The sequence below is a fragment of the Tetrao urogallus genome (genome assembly GCF_951394365.1).
Source record: "Tetrao urogallus genome assembly, chromosome: 20".
NCBI lineage: Eukaryota > Metazoa > Chordata > Aves > Galliformes > Phasianidae > Tetrao > Tetrao urogallus.
Genome location: NC_136833.1, coordinates 10044818 through 10066048, shown reverse-complemented (window position 1 = coordinate 10066048; position 21231 = coordinate 10044818). Strand labels below are relative to the sequence as shown.

General features: G+C 41.2%; 1 protein-coding gene across 1 annotated transcript in view; it reads right to left on the bottom strand.

Annotated features, from left to right (window-relative positions):
* The window catches only part of PITPNM3 (PITPNM family member 3), a gene marked incomplete at both ends in the record, with an annotated part of 42160 nt that extends 28956 nt beyond the window's left edge, over positions 1-13204 (bottom strand). The window contains 4 exons of the mRNA XM_079545330.1: positions 2787-2894; positions 3918-4013; positions 12608-12924; positions 13143-13204. Of these exons, the coding sequence (XP_079401456.1) occupies positions 2787-2894; positions 3918-4013; positions 12608-12924; positions 13143-13204 (583 nt within the window). The remainder of the gene's footprint in view (positions 1-2786; positions 2895-3917; positions 4014-12607; positions 12925-13142) is intronic.
* Positions 13205-21231: the final 8027 nt, after the last annotated feature.

Here is a 21231-nt window from a genome sequence, read left to right as displayed (position 1 = left end):
TTCAGTGAGAACTGGACAAGTTGAGAGTGGGGCAGAGAGGAACCTGATGAAGTTCAACAAGGGCAAACGTCCTCCCCTTACACCTGGGGAGGAATAACCGTATGCATCAGTACAGGTTAGGGGCTGAGCTGCTGGAAAGGAGCGCTGTAGAGGACTGAGGTGTCTTGGTGGCCAACAGGCTGACCATGAGCCAGCAGTGAGCCCTTGTGGCCAAGAAGGCCAATGGCACCCTCAGGTGCGTTGCACAGAGCATGGCCAGCAGGGTAAGGGTGGTTTCTCCTCCCGTCTGTTCTGTGAAGGCCACATTTGGAGTGCTGTGCTCCCAGCTGAAGGCAGACAGGGAACTGGCGAGTGGAAGGTCACAAAGATGATCTAAGACTTGGAGCATCTCCCTTACGACAAAAGTCCTGTGGCTGTTCAGCCTGGAGAAGAGAAGGCTGAGAGGGGACCAATGCTTGCTGAAATCTAAAGGGCAAGAATAAGAGGATAGGGCCAGGCTCTTTCCAGTGGCGCCCAAACAGAACAAGGAGGAATGGTCACAAGCTAGAACATAGGAAGTTCCATCTGAACTTGAGGAAAAAAATGCTTTACTTTGAGTGTGACAGAGTCCTGGAACAAATTGCCAAGGTTGGTGATGAAGTCTCCTTATCTGGAAATATCCAAACCCACTCAGATGCTTTCCTGCATAACCTGCTCTATGGAACTTGCAAGGAGTTGGACTGGAGCACCTCCAGACGTCTGTTCTAATTTCCACAATTCTAGGAACAATGACTTTAACCTCACAAATGTTAACAATGTTTACTTAAAGATATGGGGTCAGGTGGCTAGACTAAATGCAAAGCACTGAAAACAACAGTCTGACTTTGCTCCTAGTTCTCAGAGCACACAATTTTCTATAAAGCAATATACAGATACTTTACACCAGTAGTGAATTTAACTGCATAACTATGATGTGTGAAAATGCTGTTTGTCTTACCTTCTGTAACAGAAACTTATTAGATTTAAATGCTGCTCCCAGTAAATAAAAATAAAATATAAAAAAAAAAAAAAAAAAAAGAATTCATTGGATAAGCAGATCATACTTCTTACACTTTTCCACTGAAAAAGTGAAGTACCACATCAAAGACAACACAGGACCTCCCTCTCTTTTCTACACAGTATTTTAAAGAAAAAACCCAGCTTTACCTGGACACATAATTTTTGACTATAAACACTTGAGCTAAGGCTGAAATACTTCCTACTCTATCTGAAGATTATTGATCACAGATATCTCTGAAACTGCTGAATCAGTAATTCCACTCAGCCTTATTAAGCTATAACAAAAGCACTGTCTAATTATCTGTATTAAAAACACTGTGGTAAGTATTTGGCAGATAATTCCATGAAGACAGACACAGCAGATGTAAAGGAAATCAGTAAATAACAAATCAGTGGGGCTGAATTTGAAAGCTTAACATGGCAAGGAAAAGAAGGAAATGCATGTAACTGCTTCATCTGCTACAAAGTCTCACATATTTAGCAGGCATGCAAGATGGTTCATGGTGAGCCATTTAGAAAACTAAGCCATATTTGATACAATACCATATTGATTTTTCTTACTACTCTTTTTTGTCTTGCAGATAAAATGGTATACTATACCACATCTAGCAACTCTTCCAAACTGCCATTTGGAGTCAGAGACACAATGAAGTAAGTTACCAAGTAACATTAGAGAAAACTTGGTATCATTGTTAAGAATAAATGTAAAAAAGAAGTCTTCCCGAATTACCTATTTAACAATTGTAAACATAATGTCTGGATTGGCATCTACTTGTCATTCAAGTGCTAGCAATAAAACATTCCAATGGTAGATAATCAAAAAGTTTCTGAATCAGATAAATATTACTTTTAATCAATCCTTATACTGAAATACACAGGCTCATATTTACAGGATTGATTACATGTAACAAATCAGTACAGAAAAGCCTCCAAAAAAGGATCTTCAGATGCACAAATCCACCACATTCTTAAAAAATTTAGATTAATAACAAGCACTATTCTACACAAATTCTCTTATCACAGATGGGCAAGTAAGATAGGTCCACCATTCTCCAACCCAAATCATTCTACGGTTCTATGATTCTCTGTAAATTCAGTGAGGTAATTTTCATTTTTAAATGACAAGATAATTTAGGAGACAAAGAAACAATTAAAAGGAGTTGCTTAGGCTTCTGTCTTAGGGCCTAGATTCCTATTGGTGTATCAGCATTCACTTCTCACTCATAGCAGTGGTCCACTATTACCTAAATGTTAAGCTAAAGCTGTCTGAAAATATTCTTAGTGTGTCTCCTTGAAATTTTAAGATAATGATTTGTTGACATTGAAAGAAGACTTCAGAGTGTTTAAGTAATTAGAGTTACTTACTCTATTAAAATAGAGTAAGTAAAGACTTACTCTATGTAGAAAATAAACTAATAATAATGACCAAAAAATCCTTAATATAGATTGATCACAGGAAATACAGAAAATGCAGGCTGCAGTCTTGTAAACCATCTTGTAGTTTTTGAGCTTTCAATCTAAAACAGTCCCACTGTGTCAATACATTTATGATGCTATTTAGCCTATCAGCGAAGTTTCTTCCTGGAATAGATAAACTAATTCACTTCCCATCACTAAAACATTACTTACATGTTTATTTAGATCTTTAAACTATGTGATATAATGAATTTTATTTCTGTTGAGTATTTACATGTCCAGCACCTAATTGCTTAACTTTAAATAGATATGTAAGGCAAGCTAAACAGTACCTTGATTTTCTTCCAGCTTCCCAATTGTTTCTATCTGCTCAACAAGGTCATTTGAGTTCCACTGGCTCATGCCGATGAGAATAGCACTTTTTCCTTCCACCACCTCTTCTGTATGAGGAAAAAGGAAAAATAAAAAAATAAATGGCAGTGATGAATACGAAAACACCACAAAGGACTAAAACTAGTAACTGTGAGAGAAATAAGCAGCCTAAGTTAGCACAGGCAAGACTCTCCAAAGAAGCTTCCTGCTTGACATATCCTGAAGTATACCTATGCACTACACAAATTTTGTGCAGGAAAACCAGAGAGGAGAGAGTTGTTTGAGTATTTGCTCTTATCTCAAGCAGGTCACTTAAAAACAAAGTTGGGAATAAATCACTCAAGTGTTTACTATCAACTTACTAGTTAGAATTCCTTCCCCTTTCCCCACTCCAGGAAAGCACTGAAGATCAAAACAACCCTAAAACTGACATCTTTGTTTTTTCCTAACAGCTTGCAGAAATTTCACAGAACCTACAGCCCAACCCAACTCAAAATTCTCCTTCCTCAGTTTCTAAAAATTGAAAATACTTACAGCACTAAACTATCAACTTGTGATTGTTTTTCATATGAAACAGCCATACAGAGTATACTCTCACATTCATTCAAGAAATGAAATGAGCTATACTATAGTCCACAACAGTCAAACTATATGAGCTTCTCAGAACACGAGTAAGAATTTTTCTCCAGATGTAAGGGAAACTTTGGTCAACATAGTAAAACTTACACATATATTGGTAGTTCTACATTCATTTCAGCCTGAAAATGGAGCTGTGTCCTATAATTATAAGCATTTTTAAGTTTTTTATATACCACAATTTTAACAAGTAATTAAAAGTAGTCCTACTCCAGACAGGCCTGAAGTGAAAGATGCAGCAGAATATGCTCCACATTGCTCTGATGCCAGATCCAGTTCCTGGCTGCTTATTCATCCACACCAGTGCTTCACCCATCTCTGATACTCAGGCCTGTTAAAAAACCATACCTCAATCTGGTGAAAACAATGTTGTTAGTCCATTCCAAAATGAGCTTACTCACTTGCGGCAAATCTGGCAAAAGAATAGGGATACTACAACAAAACTTTGCACTGACCTCGAGCATCAAAAAACTCATCATCAGAGCTTTCCACAGAGTCTTTGCGGATGTTCTGCATGTGCCACTGATCACCAATGAATCTGCGTAGGCCAGCTGGAAATACAGAGAGACTGACATTAACCCAAGGAAATGCTTGCTTCTGTGCCAGTACAGTAAAAGTACAGTAATAAGCATTGGTGGTGATGTTTTAAGAGGATCCTTTTAGTCAGAGCACCTAATCTCAAAAGGATTCTCAAGATGGCATAAAAATTACACTTCTCACTTTCACTTAACAAAAATTATTAAAACAAGGTTTTGATTAAAGATGAGCCTGCATCACTTTCAGTTAATGGAGTGACTTGAAAAGATAAATTCTAGCATATGCAACTCACCAGGTTGTCCAATTCCAACACTCAGACTATACAGCACTTGTTTCTGAGACCTCAAGCAACATTTCCCCAGGACATGGCAGTGGTTCTTGTTCAAATTATACTTCACTTCTGAGAGAAATGGCATCCTATTTGGCTCACAGGTGAACAGACAAACTAATGAATACTCATTCATTCAAACTTATTCATAGAGTTTTTTCATCTGAGAGCTTTGTTTTGCCAGAGACCTGTGCTTACATTCATAGCTTGTCATTACAAGACAGGAGGGCAAAATCCCAACAGAACAGGTACAGTAGCAAATACATTAACAGTAGATTCCAGGGGCTACATATAACTCAGGCTAATTTTTAATTAGAAAACCAGCCCTACACAATTACATCAGTCCTTCTTTCATCTACAGCAGCACATATATTGCCTTACACTGACAATAAACACACCCCAAAACACTGTTGAAACAGGAATCAAATCGACTGTAATAACTGAGGCAGAGCCAGACTCCTCACAGCAGCACTGGGCAAGGACAGAAGACTCTGGGCATAAGTAGAAGTGAAAATTTCATACCAGCTTTAGGGAAAATCGTTTTTCACAGAAGAACATTCATTGAAGCAGCTCCTCAGAATTGTGCAATCTTCATTTTTTGGAGTCTTCAAGGCCCAGTTGGATAAAGTCATGAACAACCTGGTCTGCTCCCATAGCTAGCTGTACTGTCTGGGAAGTCACAGGCACAAAGAGGCACTATGATCAACGCTGTATTCCTATATTTTGTATTAAACGCTTAAACACAGCTCAAAATGATTGGAATCATGTATTCTGCCCACTGCATGGGAAACTTAGCCATCACCTCCATTGATGATACTCTCACCATCTCACAAGATAATAAAAAAAATCCCATCACACATGTGGAGTCACTTTTCTATTCTTCTTACTGACCAACTTACAAACAAAATATCTTTTTCCACTGGGCTGACCACAGCCTTGCATAAATGCACAGCATATCTCAAGCAAGGAGAAAGAAAACAAGAAGAAAGGAATGGATGCAGAGTACTTAGGCGACCCTGTTACACAACAAATCACTGCAGATCCTTGCAGAGCCAGAAACTTGAAAGATAAATTAGAGAAAAAGAGCAATTTACAGATAGTACAGATGAAAGGGAAAAAAAGCTCATGTGCCGTCACGGGCTCTGTTATAAACTCAAGAAGGCAAGGTACTTGCAGCAGGATTCTATACTGTGGGTCAAGAGCACACAAATTCAGGATGTCTGTGATTGCACACAGCAAATACAGCACTTTCAAAGAGTAGCCATCTCTCTCCACAGTACTTACCAGTGAGACAAGGAGACTTGACTGTGTCTCCACTCTGTCACCTTCTCTTATTGATCTGTTTCCCTAGAAAGCCAATACTGTCTGGTGGTTGCCCAGACCTATCAGAATCAGATTAAAACCTGCTTTGCAGCCTCTGCAGTTGGCCATAGTACACTAGAATCAGCTTTATGATAAGGATGAAATGTATTGCAAAAATTTTGCTACCAAAAAAGACCTTGGCAGCACCAGCTTTATTATATCTCACTAGGAATGCTTCTAGATTTAGAAGCAACTTAAACATAGACACAGCTGGCAGCACAAGTCTGCATATGCTAGCTGCAAGCAGTTCTTCATATTCACATTAATTTGCTGGCTGGACTGCAACACACTGCCCTAGTACAATAGTCTTATCAAGTCTGCTTCATTCTGTGCCAACAGCTTAGCATTCGCAGCCTCTGCAGGACTCTATTATCATTCCTTGATTGTATTAGACACTGCCATTGCCTGGGGTCATTGATTTCATTTACAGCATCAAGTACTGCATATTTTATTATTAAATTTCAGAGAAGGAAAAGATCAGATTTACTCCAAAATACAGGCTACCTCCCTGGTGATGACATTTGATGCTTTTAAGGATTTCTCTTTAAATACTAGACTTGTTGACTGGTTCCCAGCAGACAGATTTCAGCATTTTTTTGAGAGCAGGGCAGCAATTAACTTTTAATTTCAGTTGATCTGTATTGATGTTTCTGAGAGTAGCAGGGAAAGCTACCCAGAAAAGCAATCCCTATCATAGAAACCCACATCACTAACCTGCAGGTCACTCACACGAGTGAGCTAGAAGCACATGCACAAATTTTCAGAGGCTGCTGGAGGAAATGTACCAGACTGACAGTGAGGACACAAGCGGAATACTTTCACGCAACACAGACAGTCCACAGAAATGCACAGAGGCTTTCCTCCTAAGAGAAGCAGAAGCAAAGTTTCCTATCTAAACTGCTTTCTTTTGTATAGTACTGCTGGTCGCTACACTCAACTGTTTTGCAGACAGCTGAGTGTGGGTTTGCACTGAGCAGAGCCATCCTAAGCACCGAGCAGAAATGTTGAATTCTCTAGTTATGCTCCTGTATGACTCCAACTTTGGGCAAAGACCTTTAAAATAAAGAAATCTAACACTACACCACTAAAACATGTCCCTTAGTGCCACATCCATACATCTCCTAAATACCTTCAAAGATGGCAACTCCACACTTCCCTGTGTAGTCTGTTCTGACAACTAACCAACCTTTCTGTTAAGAAACTCTTCCTGATGTATACATATAACCTAAAACTCTATTGTAAAATTAATTTAGATAAATTTAGTTTCAACAGGAATTAGGATTTATTATTAACTCATGGTAAATAACGAGTTAAGATTCTGTGATTTTTATAGCACAACTTGAGGTCCTCTCCTCACACTCTAAACTGGGTCCTGATATTCCATTGAGCCCACTACAAACCAGCTACAAGGTGAGCCAGGACAAACAAACAGGAAGCTTCTCATCTTCAGCTACACTCACAGTTACAACTATCTCATTATAAAAATGGGTTGTTAAATTACAGTTTTGACGGACTTGCAATGCTAGGCCAAGTGTATGTACCAGTGCTGACCATAATCTTTTCAGATCCAATCTGAATGCTTAATTTTATGCACGTACTTCATCCCATTGGCATTTGTAGAAACACTTGTACGTATGAAACTAAGCAACTGTTAATGTACTGTTGGAATTAGGACTATGAGATTATAAACACTTGGATATCAAAAATTAAATAATCGAAATCAATCTGCAGGAAGTTCTGAAATTTTTTCAAAGATTTTCACTCATTGATTCCCCCCACTCATTTAAACATTTTCTTTTCTACCTTAAGTTTGACTACTTCCCCACCTTATTACAAAAGCCCTGATGTTCAAAACTCATTAATTTCCGAAGACCTAAATATCATTCAACAACTCCACATCTCCTACTACCAGTACCAAGTGTTGTTTCAAGATTGCTTGTTAAGGAAAAATAAAAGATTAAATGTGTATCAAATGATGGGGGAAAATAAACAAAATCTAACAAAAAAACCCAACTTATTCCAGCCCAGTAATAGGTATTGGCTCTGAATTAGAATAAACCAGCATCGTGCACTGTAGGCCTCAGGTCTTTCGATGAAATACATCTAGAAGTAGAATGTTTGTATAGAGGGCACAGTAATATCTTCTGCAAAAAGTGAAGAATACTTGCCTATGGAAATAATGTCCTATAGTAAGCAGTACATTTGATGAAAACGCAGGGCTCCTGGATCTATTGACTTGAGAAATCATTTTACAAATGCACTGGGAAGTAACCCTAGCTCTCATGTCAAATCAAAGCCATGTCACCTTTTCTCATTGGCTCTCTTTTTCCCCAGCTTTGAATAAGCTTTTACAAACCAACAGCAGCTGAAAATGAAAATCGTGACTTGTGTCATCACTGCTTATTACAGCAGAACTTCACCAGCAGGCACTTTGTGAGTGAGCTTTCCTGCAAGACTCATTCAGTGCAGTTCACATCATTGTCACGGTCATAGACTGCATCAAGCTTTGAAGCATGCCCAGCAGTCCGCTACTTTTTTTGCTTGATAATAAACATTTACCGATCAACTGTAGACACAAACAAAAGCCACAGAGTGTTGAACATTAAAGTAGCACTCATGGATACTACTATCATATCAACCTATTCAATAGAGCTATATTCTCATAACTACTGAAAACTCAGTATACTAGTAAATTTCTGAAGACTGAACTAATCTCAAAAAGAATTAATCAAAAATTGACTTCATTGCATAGATTAAACCTTTCTGCTTACCAAAACTTATTTTAGAGTTGTTTTCTCTTTGCATTCAGGAAAGGTTTTTCTAGTAAAATCAAAAAGCACAAGTCATATTCTGTTTGGAAAGAAATAATGGGTAGAAAGACTTTTGTTGTTGCATAATACTTCTTTCTGTTCTGTTGGTTTCAGATGCATCCTTCGTACCCTGTAAGTGATTTAAGTGAGCTACCCACACAATGTTACCTAGGAACTACAGAGCTGAGTCTTACCAGAGGCTAAAATTATCCATTGCTATTTTCTAGCTATATTTTATTTCTTCTATAGCAAACACAAAACTGAAGATAAATGAATTTTAACTGCTGGACATACTTCTTGGACTTGAAAGACTCCAACAAAAAAGGGGGCAATGCTGACATTCCCTCATATTAATCCACATTGAAAACTGATGTAGGAAGTAAGTAGCACACATGGCGGGGAGCAGGGGCTGGTCAGTACGGGAGTCTGAGAGGAGCAAGAGGCCTCAGAAGAGAGCACACAGAACCAGAGGAAGAAAGACAGTGAGTCCAGATGAGGAATCCATGGGACAGCTGGGAACCAAGAGTGGAGCAAGGGGAGGAAGGGGAAAAGGAAGACCAGCAAGGGGCAAGGGCCTCCCACCAGCTGCAAGGGATATGATCCTGTTTCGTTCCACCAGCTAGGCACAGCATTCACTTAACTCTGCGGTTCAGCCTGTAAAGCCAGCAGAAATGTTCCAAAAATTTAAAATAACAAAGAGTTTTCCACTTCTTTGGTTCTCAGAACTAGGCTTCAGAAGAGCTGGGGAAGCTTGGTAGCTGGCAAAGGAAAGAGGAAAGGCACCAAATTTCTCTTATTGTTGTCAGCAAGGCACCAGATCATCAAAGTATACTCTGCATTCATGGACTCGCAGAACTCCAATTACTGCCCTTCTGAAATCTGCATACACTTACAGTCTCGAGAATGGACGACTTCTAAGTACTGCTGGCACTTCAGAAAGAGGAGAGACGGGGGGATTAGTCAGGAAGAATTAAACAGTGGACAGAAATGGGCGCTCTAACTACAAGAATTAGGAGAAAGCTTCTGGTTTAATAGGCAGTGAGATAAAAGACAAAAAGTCAGAAGCATGTTTGCATGAGAAAAAGATATTAAACAAAGGTAATCTTGAAAGAAGAATCAAACAAGCAGGGGCCTACAGTAAGCAAAGTCGGTATATTTAACAGAGAAGCTGAAGCCCAGAGAACAGGTGTTAACATAATAACTCAGAGTAGATCTGGGCTGACAGAAGCACAGTGCTGAGATTCAATTTCTAGCAGGTAGGAAAGGTGCAAGTACAGTGAAAGAAGAACTGAGAGATGAAGAAAAGCATTAAGGGATGAATAAAGTAATCGATGTTGTAACAGATGCAGCTTGGGACAAGAAGCAGAGAAGAAAAGCATCACGAAGACAGTAAGTCAGATGGACACAAGAAAAAGGACCTCCCTTTATTCTCACTGTGATTGAAACTGTACCAAAATAAAAATGAGACAAAGAGCCCAGTTGACTCAGCCACAGACAGAGTTAAAGACAGAAGTTTCACACAAAAAAAGCAAGTTCCGTTGCTATGAAGTAAAAGAGCTAACTGGAAGAACAATCCAGACAACTCCATGGGCAGAAATATCCAATATTATCAGCTCTTCTCAACCATCTCCTCACTCTGTGCCTTTCCAGTACCAGCATTTCAGCAACTGAAAGTCCCTTGCTACCTACTCTGTACATCCTTCAACTGACAGTTCTGCAACAGATGGCATGGATAGGTTTATATGTTTGGCTCACTGAGAATAGAAAATGAAGCAAGAAACTAAGTTATGCAGGCCTTTGAGCCCCTATTTTAAGGTACCAGTGACATTTTCAGTCTTGCACCTTATGGAATTACCAGTGAAATAGAGGAAGAGTGAGAGGTGGTTAAATGTGGTGGTTCAGGCTCCAAATCCTAAACTAAGCTTGCCTGTAAATACAGTACATCTTTCAGAGCTGTTTCTTGATGCTTCGGATGCCAGTGCTTCACAGCAGAAACTAACTTCACCCTCTCAGCAGCATCACCACCTCCTCCACACTCATTCTCCAAAACAAGGAACATATGAATATTCTCTAACCTTTTCCTGCAACAACTGTAGGTGGACTGCCTGCATCACATCTGAAAGGCTCTACTTTCACAGCGCAGACATCTTTGCTTTCTGTGAAAGATCTGGTACTTTTGAGTCACTGCTGTTACAAAAACGAAATAGAAGACGAAGAACAGATACCACACCACCCACAGGGACATGTCAGGTAGATCTGCAGCTGCCACTATATGCTCTGAAACTTACAATCCTGCATGAGCCTGAGCATTTCTTTACAAGGACTTTATTCCAGTTGCTTAAGATCTGGTGGATATGTCAAGCTGACCACTTCTGAAAGCACTTCATAAATACACGTGACATTCAAAAGTGATAAGCAACACACTTAACAGCCACTAGAATAACAGTCTTTCTCTGTATTTGTGACAAAGTAATGGTGGCAGAAAGGCAAGGATAGCACAAGCACAACAATCACATCTGTGTATTTGTGCATATTCCAGCTCATGTATAAGCTCAATTTATAAAAGCAGTAAAAATTTGCTCCGCTCCTAACCAAGATATATTTAATTTATTGAGGATTAAAAACAGTGACAATATAAATAGCTGGCATCAAAAAACACATTTTACCTACGAAAGTGTGTGGAATCAATTAATCACGCACAAGAGAATAGCTATACTTGAAAATTCGCATGCAAAGTTGTGCATGAATAAGCATGCTATGTCTGCAGAATAGAATACCAAAGTACCACTGAATGCGAAAACACCATCTCCTTATCTTCCTATCAAAGCTAAAATGTTAGCAAATGAATGCCCCAAAAACCAACGTGACTTTTTCCACTTTGATTAGAATCATAGAATCACAAGGTTGAAAAGACCTACAAAATCACCTAATCCAACCGTCATTCCATCACCATCCTACCATAAGCCACTAAATTATCCACATTAGCCACTATCTCGTAGCTCCTCATCCAGACGCCTCTCATACACTGCCAGGAACAGTGACACCACCACCTTCCTGTGCAGCCATTCCAGTGCCTGACCATGAGGAAAAAGTTTTTCCTTATGTCTAATCCAAGCCTCTTCTGGTACAACTTGCGGCCATTTCCTCAGGTCCTGTCTGCCGACTGGAAGAGGCCAAACCCCTCCTTATCACAACCTTTCTGCAGGAAGAATGATTAATCCTTAATTTATCAAAGAATAAAACCAACCATCTAGTTCTATATTCAATTTTTTTTGCATTTTGTGAAGTCACTGATGCTCTCATATTCTTGAGTGCTAATTCTTAGGGTTGCTACCAATCCATGTCTATCCAGGGGAGGAGGGGAATCCTGTTTGGAAGGAAACACTCGGTTTTAGCTGTAATACTACCATACTGATGTAAAGATGCACCAGCAGATAACAGTGCTGGCAATGAACACCTGGTAAGCTTCACATGCAGACCAACAGGCATTCAGTCATGACACAGTTTGGCCACCACCTTCCAAAGCAATGGGCTCCGTATGCAACCTCGAGAAATCTACCACTGCAAGCAAGAGGTTTCTTACTGCATACCAACTACGTGCCACCTGGTGCAGAGGCACCACTACCACCAAGCTTTCCAGCCTGAACCTTAGCGAGCCGATTTTTTCCAAATTGCACTGTGCATAAGGAAAACCAAAAACGCGTGAACCTGCAAGGTGTAGGATGTGCTGCTTCTGCCTTCCTCCTGAGCAGGTACTACTCGACAAGCACACCTTTACTATTTGCAGAGGAGCCCGCGCTACCGCGAACCGCACCGTTTCTCCCAGGTCTGGCAGCGGCGCGCATCGGTTCCGCCGCGCCACGGCCACGAAGTTCCCCCAACGGCAGGAGCTCCCGGGCGAACCCCGCGACGACCCCGCAGCCCCACACGGCACCCCGCGATCGTCGGCACAGGCAGCGAAGGCAGCGCGGGCCCCGCTCGAACGAACGCCCTGCAGCCCCGCGAGGATTCCGCGTGTCCCTTTTGGAGCCGCGCAGCGAGCGCGGGCGCGCTCAAGGCTGCCCAGCTCCGCCGCACCACCCCCGCGATCCACCACACGCTCACTCACCCAGGCGCAGAGCTTTCTCCATCTCGGGACTACCCGCTCCAGGCCAAGCCGTGGTCGGCCGCGTCAGCTGCTCGCCCGCGGGGCCCTCCCGGTGCGCCGGCACCCCGCGCCCCACCGCCCCATCTGCTCGCGGCGGAGGCTTCGCACCGCCCCATCCCGCCGCGCAGCCCCCGCCGTTAAAAGCACAGCGAGCGGCTCCCACGCGCCATAGGGCCGAGCCCAGGTGGTGCGGGCCGCAGCTGCTCGGAATCGGCCTGGAGAAAGCTGCGCGCGAGGATCGACCGCGCCAGCTCGCCCGCAGGGCCCGCCTCCGAAGCCTGGCTGCCGCAGGACGCAGGCGGAGGCCGTACGCTTCTGGCGGCTCTGATGTTCACAGCCGAAGGCCTCGAGGCGCGCGCCCGCCCTTCCCTCCCTCCCCGCGTCCGAGGAACGACTCTCTTCCGTCGCGGCGCACCTCAGAGAAGGGAAAAGTGGCGGCAGCCCTCCCGCGCCGCCCTGCGCCGAGCCGCCCCGGTGCACAGCGCCAGAGGCTCACCGTGCACGCGGCTCGTCACTGCTGCAGCGCTGCCCGCGCGGCTCGTGGCAGAGACCTGGCATCGCAACCTCTTTGCCTGTCGCCCAGCCCTGCGCGGATGCCGCGGCTGAAGTGCTGCAAGGCACTGCCTTGAAGTCAGCGCTCTGCTGCACAAGCTGAACTAGGGAACTTTCAGGGCACAACTTGTTTTCTCTCCCTCCACATCCCTCTCTTTCACTAAAGCTTATGAGGGGAAAACAGAGCATCCAGCTCCTAAGAACTGGGAGAAACTCAGTGCAAGAAGTGGATGCCTGACTCACAGGAATAACGGGAGGAGACGGGCGGAAAAACTCTGAGGGGTTGTATTTAGTTACAGCATGTCAGTCAGTACACTACCCCATAAAGCTCAATAAACAAAGTTTTGCCCAAGGAAGCACACAGTTTAAGAGCCAAGCAAACACAAGGCAAAAGAGACCTAAATCAATGTAAGAGGCTTTCCAGCTGTAGGCTGGCACAAACATAAATATTTAATTTGCACTAATGTTACTAAAAAGCTCATTCAAGCAATCAAAGCAAATACTACTGAGAACAGTGTTTAAAAGCCCAGGGAACGTTAAGTGGCTTTGGCTGAAGCGTAAGTGGAACAGTCACAACTCCAAGTAATTTTCACCCCAAAGTCAACTGCCAGTTAGCTAACTGTAATTTATGCTACACCATCTATAGGTGACAGCTCCATGGTGGAGAGTTTGGGCTGGAGCTTCATTGCCTCTGCTGTTTCACTTCAACCCCCAGTTGAAAGATGCGACTGCACAACTAGTTTCCGCAAAAATGGTGTAGTGTCACTAAACTGCCCAATTAAGCAATCCCAAAGAAATGCCATGGATAATATATTCATGGGTCTGGTAGAAATACTAGTTCAGCAGAAAAACGTCTGAAAGACGGGGATATATTTGAAGGGAGTACTGCACTACTTACTCTATGCTGCTCCCTACAGTTGTAATACTTTCCAAACTGTTTCTGTCTTGAATAGACGTGACCCACCAAGGAGCAGGCCAGTAATAAACAGGATTAAAACATCTAGTTTAATTTCATGTTAACCCAGTACCAGTTGGAGTAGGAAGCGGAACAAAAAACAGACTGCAGCTTACTTTTAACAAGCATTTGAAAATTCATTATTATCTACAGCTATCAAATTTATGACAAGTGTACGTTTATCATAAAACCTATCATGATAACAGCATAAAATGGACAAACACACAGCATTTGTCTTCTCTATGTTATTGACAGCAAGTGTGCACTAAGCTTTGCTTTCTGCCTGTGCAAATTCTCTGAACTCAAAGTGAGTATACACAGGGGCAGAATTTCATCTCTCATTTCCAAAGGTGATGTTGTCACCTATGCAGAAGGCCAGCACAAGAGTTACGCACTACTTCAGCATTGTTTCAAGAAAGCTACCCATACAGGAGGTTCATGCTAGCAAGAATCTATCAGTAACACATGTCCAGGGATATATTTGTTACAGACCAGACACTGATCCATCTGCACTGTAGCTTTTTTAAAATGTCTTCATCCTTTCCATATTTGCATTCAGACTGGACAGACATGGACCACAGTAACTTTCCAGAGGTGTCAACCTAATAGTTTCCGTTTCAGCTACCATGTAGAAGCCACACCAAAACAGATTCTTATAATCTCAGCTACCATGTAGAAGCCACACCAAAACAGATTCTTATAATCACCCGAACAGAATTTTCCATGAGAAGTTTTTCTAGGGCTTGGAAGAATTTAGTTTGCAGGTAAGACACAACCAGGGAGATTCCCATGAGGCTATTATCTATGTTAACATCTCCGTCCTTCATTAACTGCACACAATTTAATAACCAGACTGACATTAAAGTGAAGGTGATTTCTTTTTCATGCTCCTCAAATCTTCATTGGGAGAGAAAGGGATAGAACCTGCCTTCTATTTAGAAATGTGAAACAGTTTATGCAGACACAAAACAATGTAGCCTTTTAAACAGAATGTCTTCAACATTCATCCAAAATCATTTTATCAATACGATTTTTGCATTGTATTATCTTCTCAGTAAGTGCAAATACTGAACTAAGTGGAATAAGTCTTTTCCTTAGAAGACACAAGTGCAAAAATTTCAGCATTAACATCTGCATGAGATTCAAACTATACAAATTGTTTTCAAAAACTACTGTATTCTGTTTGGCTAATATTACTGAAAGAATAATTTTTCTTCTAAAATGCCCTGAGAATTCGAACTGTATAGAGAACATGAATAGGGAAAATGTTAAATTTCCCCGACCTTTGTCCCGTACCCCCTTTTGAAGACACAGAAAGCAAAGTAGCATGACTAGAATCAATATCCAAACCCAGGTTTGCATTCCCAAAGCTCTGCTCACCACGCTCAGAGGTTCTTAATCAAAAAATAAGTCCTTTCAACTTAGATAGCAAAGAGGAAATTTAAACCTTGCAGTGATGGCACACTACAAGACATATCCCAAGCTACTATGTTTGCGTAATATGATAGTAGGCAAGGGCTGGTACTTGGGGTAGGAGGTACTGCTGCTGTACCTGTTACACAAATAACACTGCTTTTCCTTGTCAGCTTCTCAGATAAAGCACACCTTCAATAACATGCAATCCTTGCCTTTAATCAAATTAATGCCTCTATGAAAACATTCTAAAGTCAAATTCTGACCCGACTGTTGAAAGAAGAATGTTTAAGTAATCTGATGGCACTGTTCAACTTTTTTTTTTTTTGTTAAATACAAATCACACCATTTCACTGTACTCAAAGAATATACTTCTACAGAGCATTCTTCTCTATCGTCATGACTCTATCATCTTGGAATCACTGCAGATGTGCTGTCACCCCACCCATCATTCTTCCCAAAGAAAGCTGAAAGCCTTGGATGCATGCTTAAGGACCTATGCAGAAAAAGGCGAAAATCAGATGGTTGGCTAATATCTCCTGGACTAAATTAAAATCTGGATTCTATTCAGTTGTGCCTGCTGACAGTGTTCAATCTGTTTTAAACAGCCTTCAGGGTCAAACCAAGAGAATGCTAAGGAAGTAAGAGAAATGGGAGCTCTGTCCACTAGAGCCCACACAGTTTGGACAAAGTTACAAAATAATCTTTTCTTATTTCAAGAAGTGGGGATGCTGAATGCAGTTCCAACAGCAGGTATAGGGTTTCAGAGTGCAGACTCAAGCAAAGCAGCTGATGAGAAGAGGGCAGTGGTCAGGATGGATTTCAGCTGCTATAACCTTGAAGTCACCAGAGAAATCAAGAGGCAGCTCTAAGGAGAAGACACTACATTGAATGAGAGAAAACAGCAGGTGGTAGAGCTGAACATCAGACACTCACTAGAAATGTGTTGTACTATGCTGTTTTACTTTTGAATGACTGAGAAAATCGCTGGCAGCAGTGATTGTGACTGTGAGGATAACAGAGAAGTTGTCCAAGATCCAAGAGATTGCAATTTTTGGCAGTATAACATTAAATTATTTTAGAGTTCTCTCTGCATTGTTTATATTTCACCTATAGCCAAAATTTAAAAAAAAAGAAAAAAAAAAAGACAAGTTACATCAGATCCCAACAAACTAGGAGAGCAGAAGCATTCTGCCAAAAAACAAAGGGAACAAAATCATAACCCATAGAAGCAAAACAGAAGATTTTGACGGGAACTTGCTCCAGCGAAGATTTTGTAGTACTGAGGCACAGGAAATTCTCCAGCAGAAAGATACATGCGTTGGTGATCAGACTTACGTGTGTTGTCTGCCAGGTTGCTGCTAGCTCTAGTTAATCCTAGGTACCACAAATCTTGCATCATACAACCCTTACTACCAAGGCTGCACTGACTGATACCAGAATGCATGGCTGTGAGAAATTCACATCAGGCACATAAGACCAGACAAATGCCTGGGCCTAGTAATGTTCAGTGGAAACAAGGGTAGCCAAGGCTGTAGCTATCCTCCCCTGCAGAATAAAGACCTTCACACCATCCTGTCATGCCATCTGTGTCACTGAGACTGAAGTTAGATCTGCTCTTGCTAATTAAGTGACTCTCACAGCTGAGATGGCACAGCTAGGCTGGCCTTAACTTGTTGTGAATACTTTTATGGCTGTGGTAACAAACAGTTCAAGTGAAGCTGCAAAAGATCTGTAGGAAGCAAAGATGTTACTTGGGTAGTTAGCTCCACTGAGTTCTCTACTACTCTGGGTATACTGCAATCTATAAACAAGTAAGACTTCAGCTCTAAGCAGGCATCAAAGCATGACAGTATCACACATTTCTTTATATTTGTTCAGGGTCAACAGTAACAGTTCCCAGCACATACAAAGTACATTTTAAAAAAGGGTATTAACTATGTCCTGAAAAAAAAAAAAACCAACCACCATTTCTCCCTATATTAAACAGTTCACTGCAGATGAGTAGGAGCTAGTCAGACTCAACACATTTCTTAATTATTCCTATTACTTCCTCCCCCAGTTCTGATACTAATCTTACAGTCTGGTGGACCATTTAATACCCACACGTAGTCTACCTGCAGTATCCTCTAGAGAGCCGGCCTGCTCCAGAAACCCAGGCTCAGGACAGCGATGAGTCTCCCTCCTCCTGCTGGTACACATCCTGCCATGCAGGTGGGCTCTTATCAGCGAGACACACAGTTTTCCCAGACGCAGAAAGAAATGAATGACATGTTTGTGCAATGTTTCCTATAAGCCAAGTAGAAACATCAAGAACACAGCTCAATACAGCCATAAGCTGCAGTGGTCACCAAGGAATTTTCACCCTAGTCACCTCTTACAGGCTGAGACCAGTAACACCAGCTTCCCCAACCAGTCACAGGCTATCTTGAGTTGGAATGGATCCATTGAACCCACCCAGCTCCTTTTCTACACTAGAAAACTGTCTCGTCTTGCCCACTTGAGCCATTAGCCACAACAGCAGCACCCTCTTGGGTGCAGCAGTCCACCACAGACGCATGTTCCAGTCCATCACAGTGTCCCCTTCGTGTGTATGTATGCCTCTGGCACAGCTAGGCTGAAAGTGCAAGTCTCCACAAATGAACAATGAAGAAAAGGTAAGAACTGACAACAACCTTAATGCTGTGGGAATTTTATGCAATTTTTTTGTTTTGTTTGTTAAGCTGGAATCTACAGCTAGATTTGCACATTTGCAGTAGTTGGAATTTATTTTAAGGGAAACCTATACAGCTCATGAATTATCTCTGAATTCAGCAATTTTTACAGCCAGGCTTATAATAATTGCTTTAAAGGTTATGCAAGTTCAAAAATACCTTGACAAATCAGGGAGCTGCTTAAGAGAGTTTTTAAAAAGACGAATATTAAAAATCAAAAATATCACTCAGCAGCAGTGACCAAGTTTATTCAGTGAGAAGAGACACCTTCCTAGGTATAAAACAATAAAGAATGTGACCATGAGAAACAAACTCCACGAAACAGGTGGAAGTAATCACTGAGCTTTGAATACCAGCTTACATTTCCTTCTACGTAAAGTAATACTTACAACTTGAAATGAAATAACACTGCATTTATGTGAGTTCTTCTCAGTGTTGTATTTCAGAAGGGAGGTTCTGCCAGCCCAGTCTCCATTCCACGTTAAAAAAAAAAAAGTCACAGTAGTGCCCAGGAGCCCCAATGGTCAGCAGCTTTCCTCACTGTGGTAGAAGCGTCAGTCAAGGTGCACCTTTTACCTACACGTAGCAAAGTATTATATGAGAGAGAACAGGCAGACACTGACACACAGCTGAAACACAAGGAAACAGATGACAAATTATCAGCTAGGACCACTGTCCTTCAACCTGCTTCATTCTCTAAGACCAGACTAGCATTCTAAAACTTAAGTCCAACCTAACACTCCAAACATACTGCAAGAGATAACGTGGGGCCTGCTGATGAAACATGTACTTGAAACTTACTTTATTCTTCAAGGACAGGTCTTGAGAAAACATACTGAAGCAAACTGTTCATCTGGCTAACATGCACATTATGAACAGAACCCCTTCTCCTGTTGCTGGTGAATCAGATCTCAAAAAATGTCCCAAAAAATAAGAAAAAAAAAAAAAATGGAGAAAAGCAGTCAAAAGAGAAACAACAGTAAGTTAGCCTCTAGGAGTAACTCAGAGATAAGACAAACCAAACAGAGGGAAGGAGTTCAAGTTACATTCTTACAGTGACAATAATGGCAGTAGAATTAGGTACAGCATTAATAGAAAAAAATTAGTTTTCCAAAGCACTGGTAGAGCAAACACTGTTGCCATAACCCTCTCACTCCCAGAAGCATGCTGATCTAATTTCTACAGTTAAATATTTACAGAGCAGTTTGTGTGCTTTCAGGAGCTGCAAGAACTGCTCACGGAATTCAGATGAGCAGATCTGTCTTCATGGTCCTCATAGAGGATTTTCAGAGCCATCCACTTTCTTCACTGCTCCTTTAATACCTAGTTACCTATCAGGGAGCAGCAGGAGGGAGGACAAGCCAGGAGCCAAGAGTGTCCACAAAAGTGACCACACCAACACTGTGGTGCTGTGAGGCTGCTGCGAGGTGCTGCCCTTGCACCAAACTGTTCTGATGCACTCCTGTTGTCTATGTCACTCTGAACCACTCCGTAAACCTCAGTTTTACTTCAGCTACATGTGACTGCAGGAACTGGCATTTAAGGGAGTCATCCATACATCTATACTACCACTAAATTTTTTCATCCTGTTTGTTTTATCCCTTTCACAACCCTGACACTGAAGAAAATTACGTGTAAAAAATGAAAAACAGGCCTGGGAAAATCTTACAGATCCATGCAAGGGGATCCTTCTCAGTACCAAGTAAGATAATGTATTTTGGACATCTAACCTGTTCCTAAAGACCTTCAGCAACAGGAAACAGCACAGGTTCCAATAAAATCTGTTCTTCCCTATCAATACAACATTCTAAATCTGAAACTTCTTATTGTAGTCTCCCACTACTCAGCTTTAAAGAAGCTATGGATTCAGATGCATGAGAGTACCATAAGTGCATGGTCAGTACACACTGATCAGTAGATGCACAGTTAACACTTGCAGCGATATTATGGTTGCCTCTATGTGCTTCAGCCCCCTATAGTCTCCACGAACATATCTTAACAAAAATTAAGCATGTGTAATATTCAACAAGCTTGATTCTGATTTGTCCCTTAAGAACAGTGACACAGAGTCACTTTAACTCAAAACTTCACCATTACAAAATTTCCAGTGTAGAAACATCCTGAATTGTCTAGTTTGCCTTTGTAAATAGACAGTACAAAGTCCATCAGTTCAGTTCTGTAGGAGGGACTGAAGAGTGTGAAATCAGGGTTTCTACCTAAAGTCTTCATTCTCCACAGATTTTCTCTTAAAGAAAACACGCAAACACCACAAAGTCTCATTCAGAATAAAAATTCACTTTGGCATTATCAGCCAAAGGATACCGCTCACAGCAGAGAAAACAATTACTTTGTCAGAAAACCACGTTACACTGAAGAAATAGAGCAGTCTGAGCCTTGTAAAGCTGCCAGGTTGTGCACTGACTGTCCCAAATGGTTTCAGAAAGAAGTTACCGTAAATTAAAAATATGCTTAGTCCTATGAAAGACACACTGTATATTCAAAAACAGAATATCTTGACAGTACTTCCATGAGCATACATGCAGATACAGACACTACGTCTTAGTATTTTTTATTTTAAATTAGTCTTAGTATACGACTACATAAATAAAAAGATGGTGTTTATAATTTAAGAAATTACACAAAATCATACATCAGTAATATTTACATTGTTACTTCTGGTGTAAAATTCAAGACAAGCAAAACAGTAAAAGTCTTCAATAAAAACAATTATTTTAATAAAATATGTTCAAATAAGAAGGAATAAAAATAGTCTTAGAAGGTCAAACTTACCCTGATGAGAGCAACACAATTATAGAAAAGAAACTTAAAGGATACAAACTGTCATACTGTTTTTTTGGGATACCTCAAGGGCTGAGCTCCCCAAAATAGTACCATAAATCTTACTTATTGCTCATTCCAGGCATAACCCAAACTAGTAGAGTGATTATTAA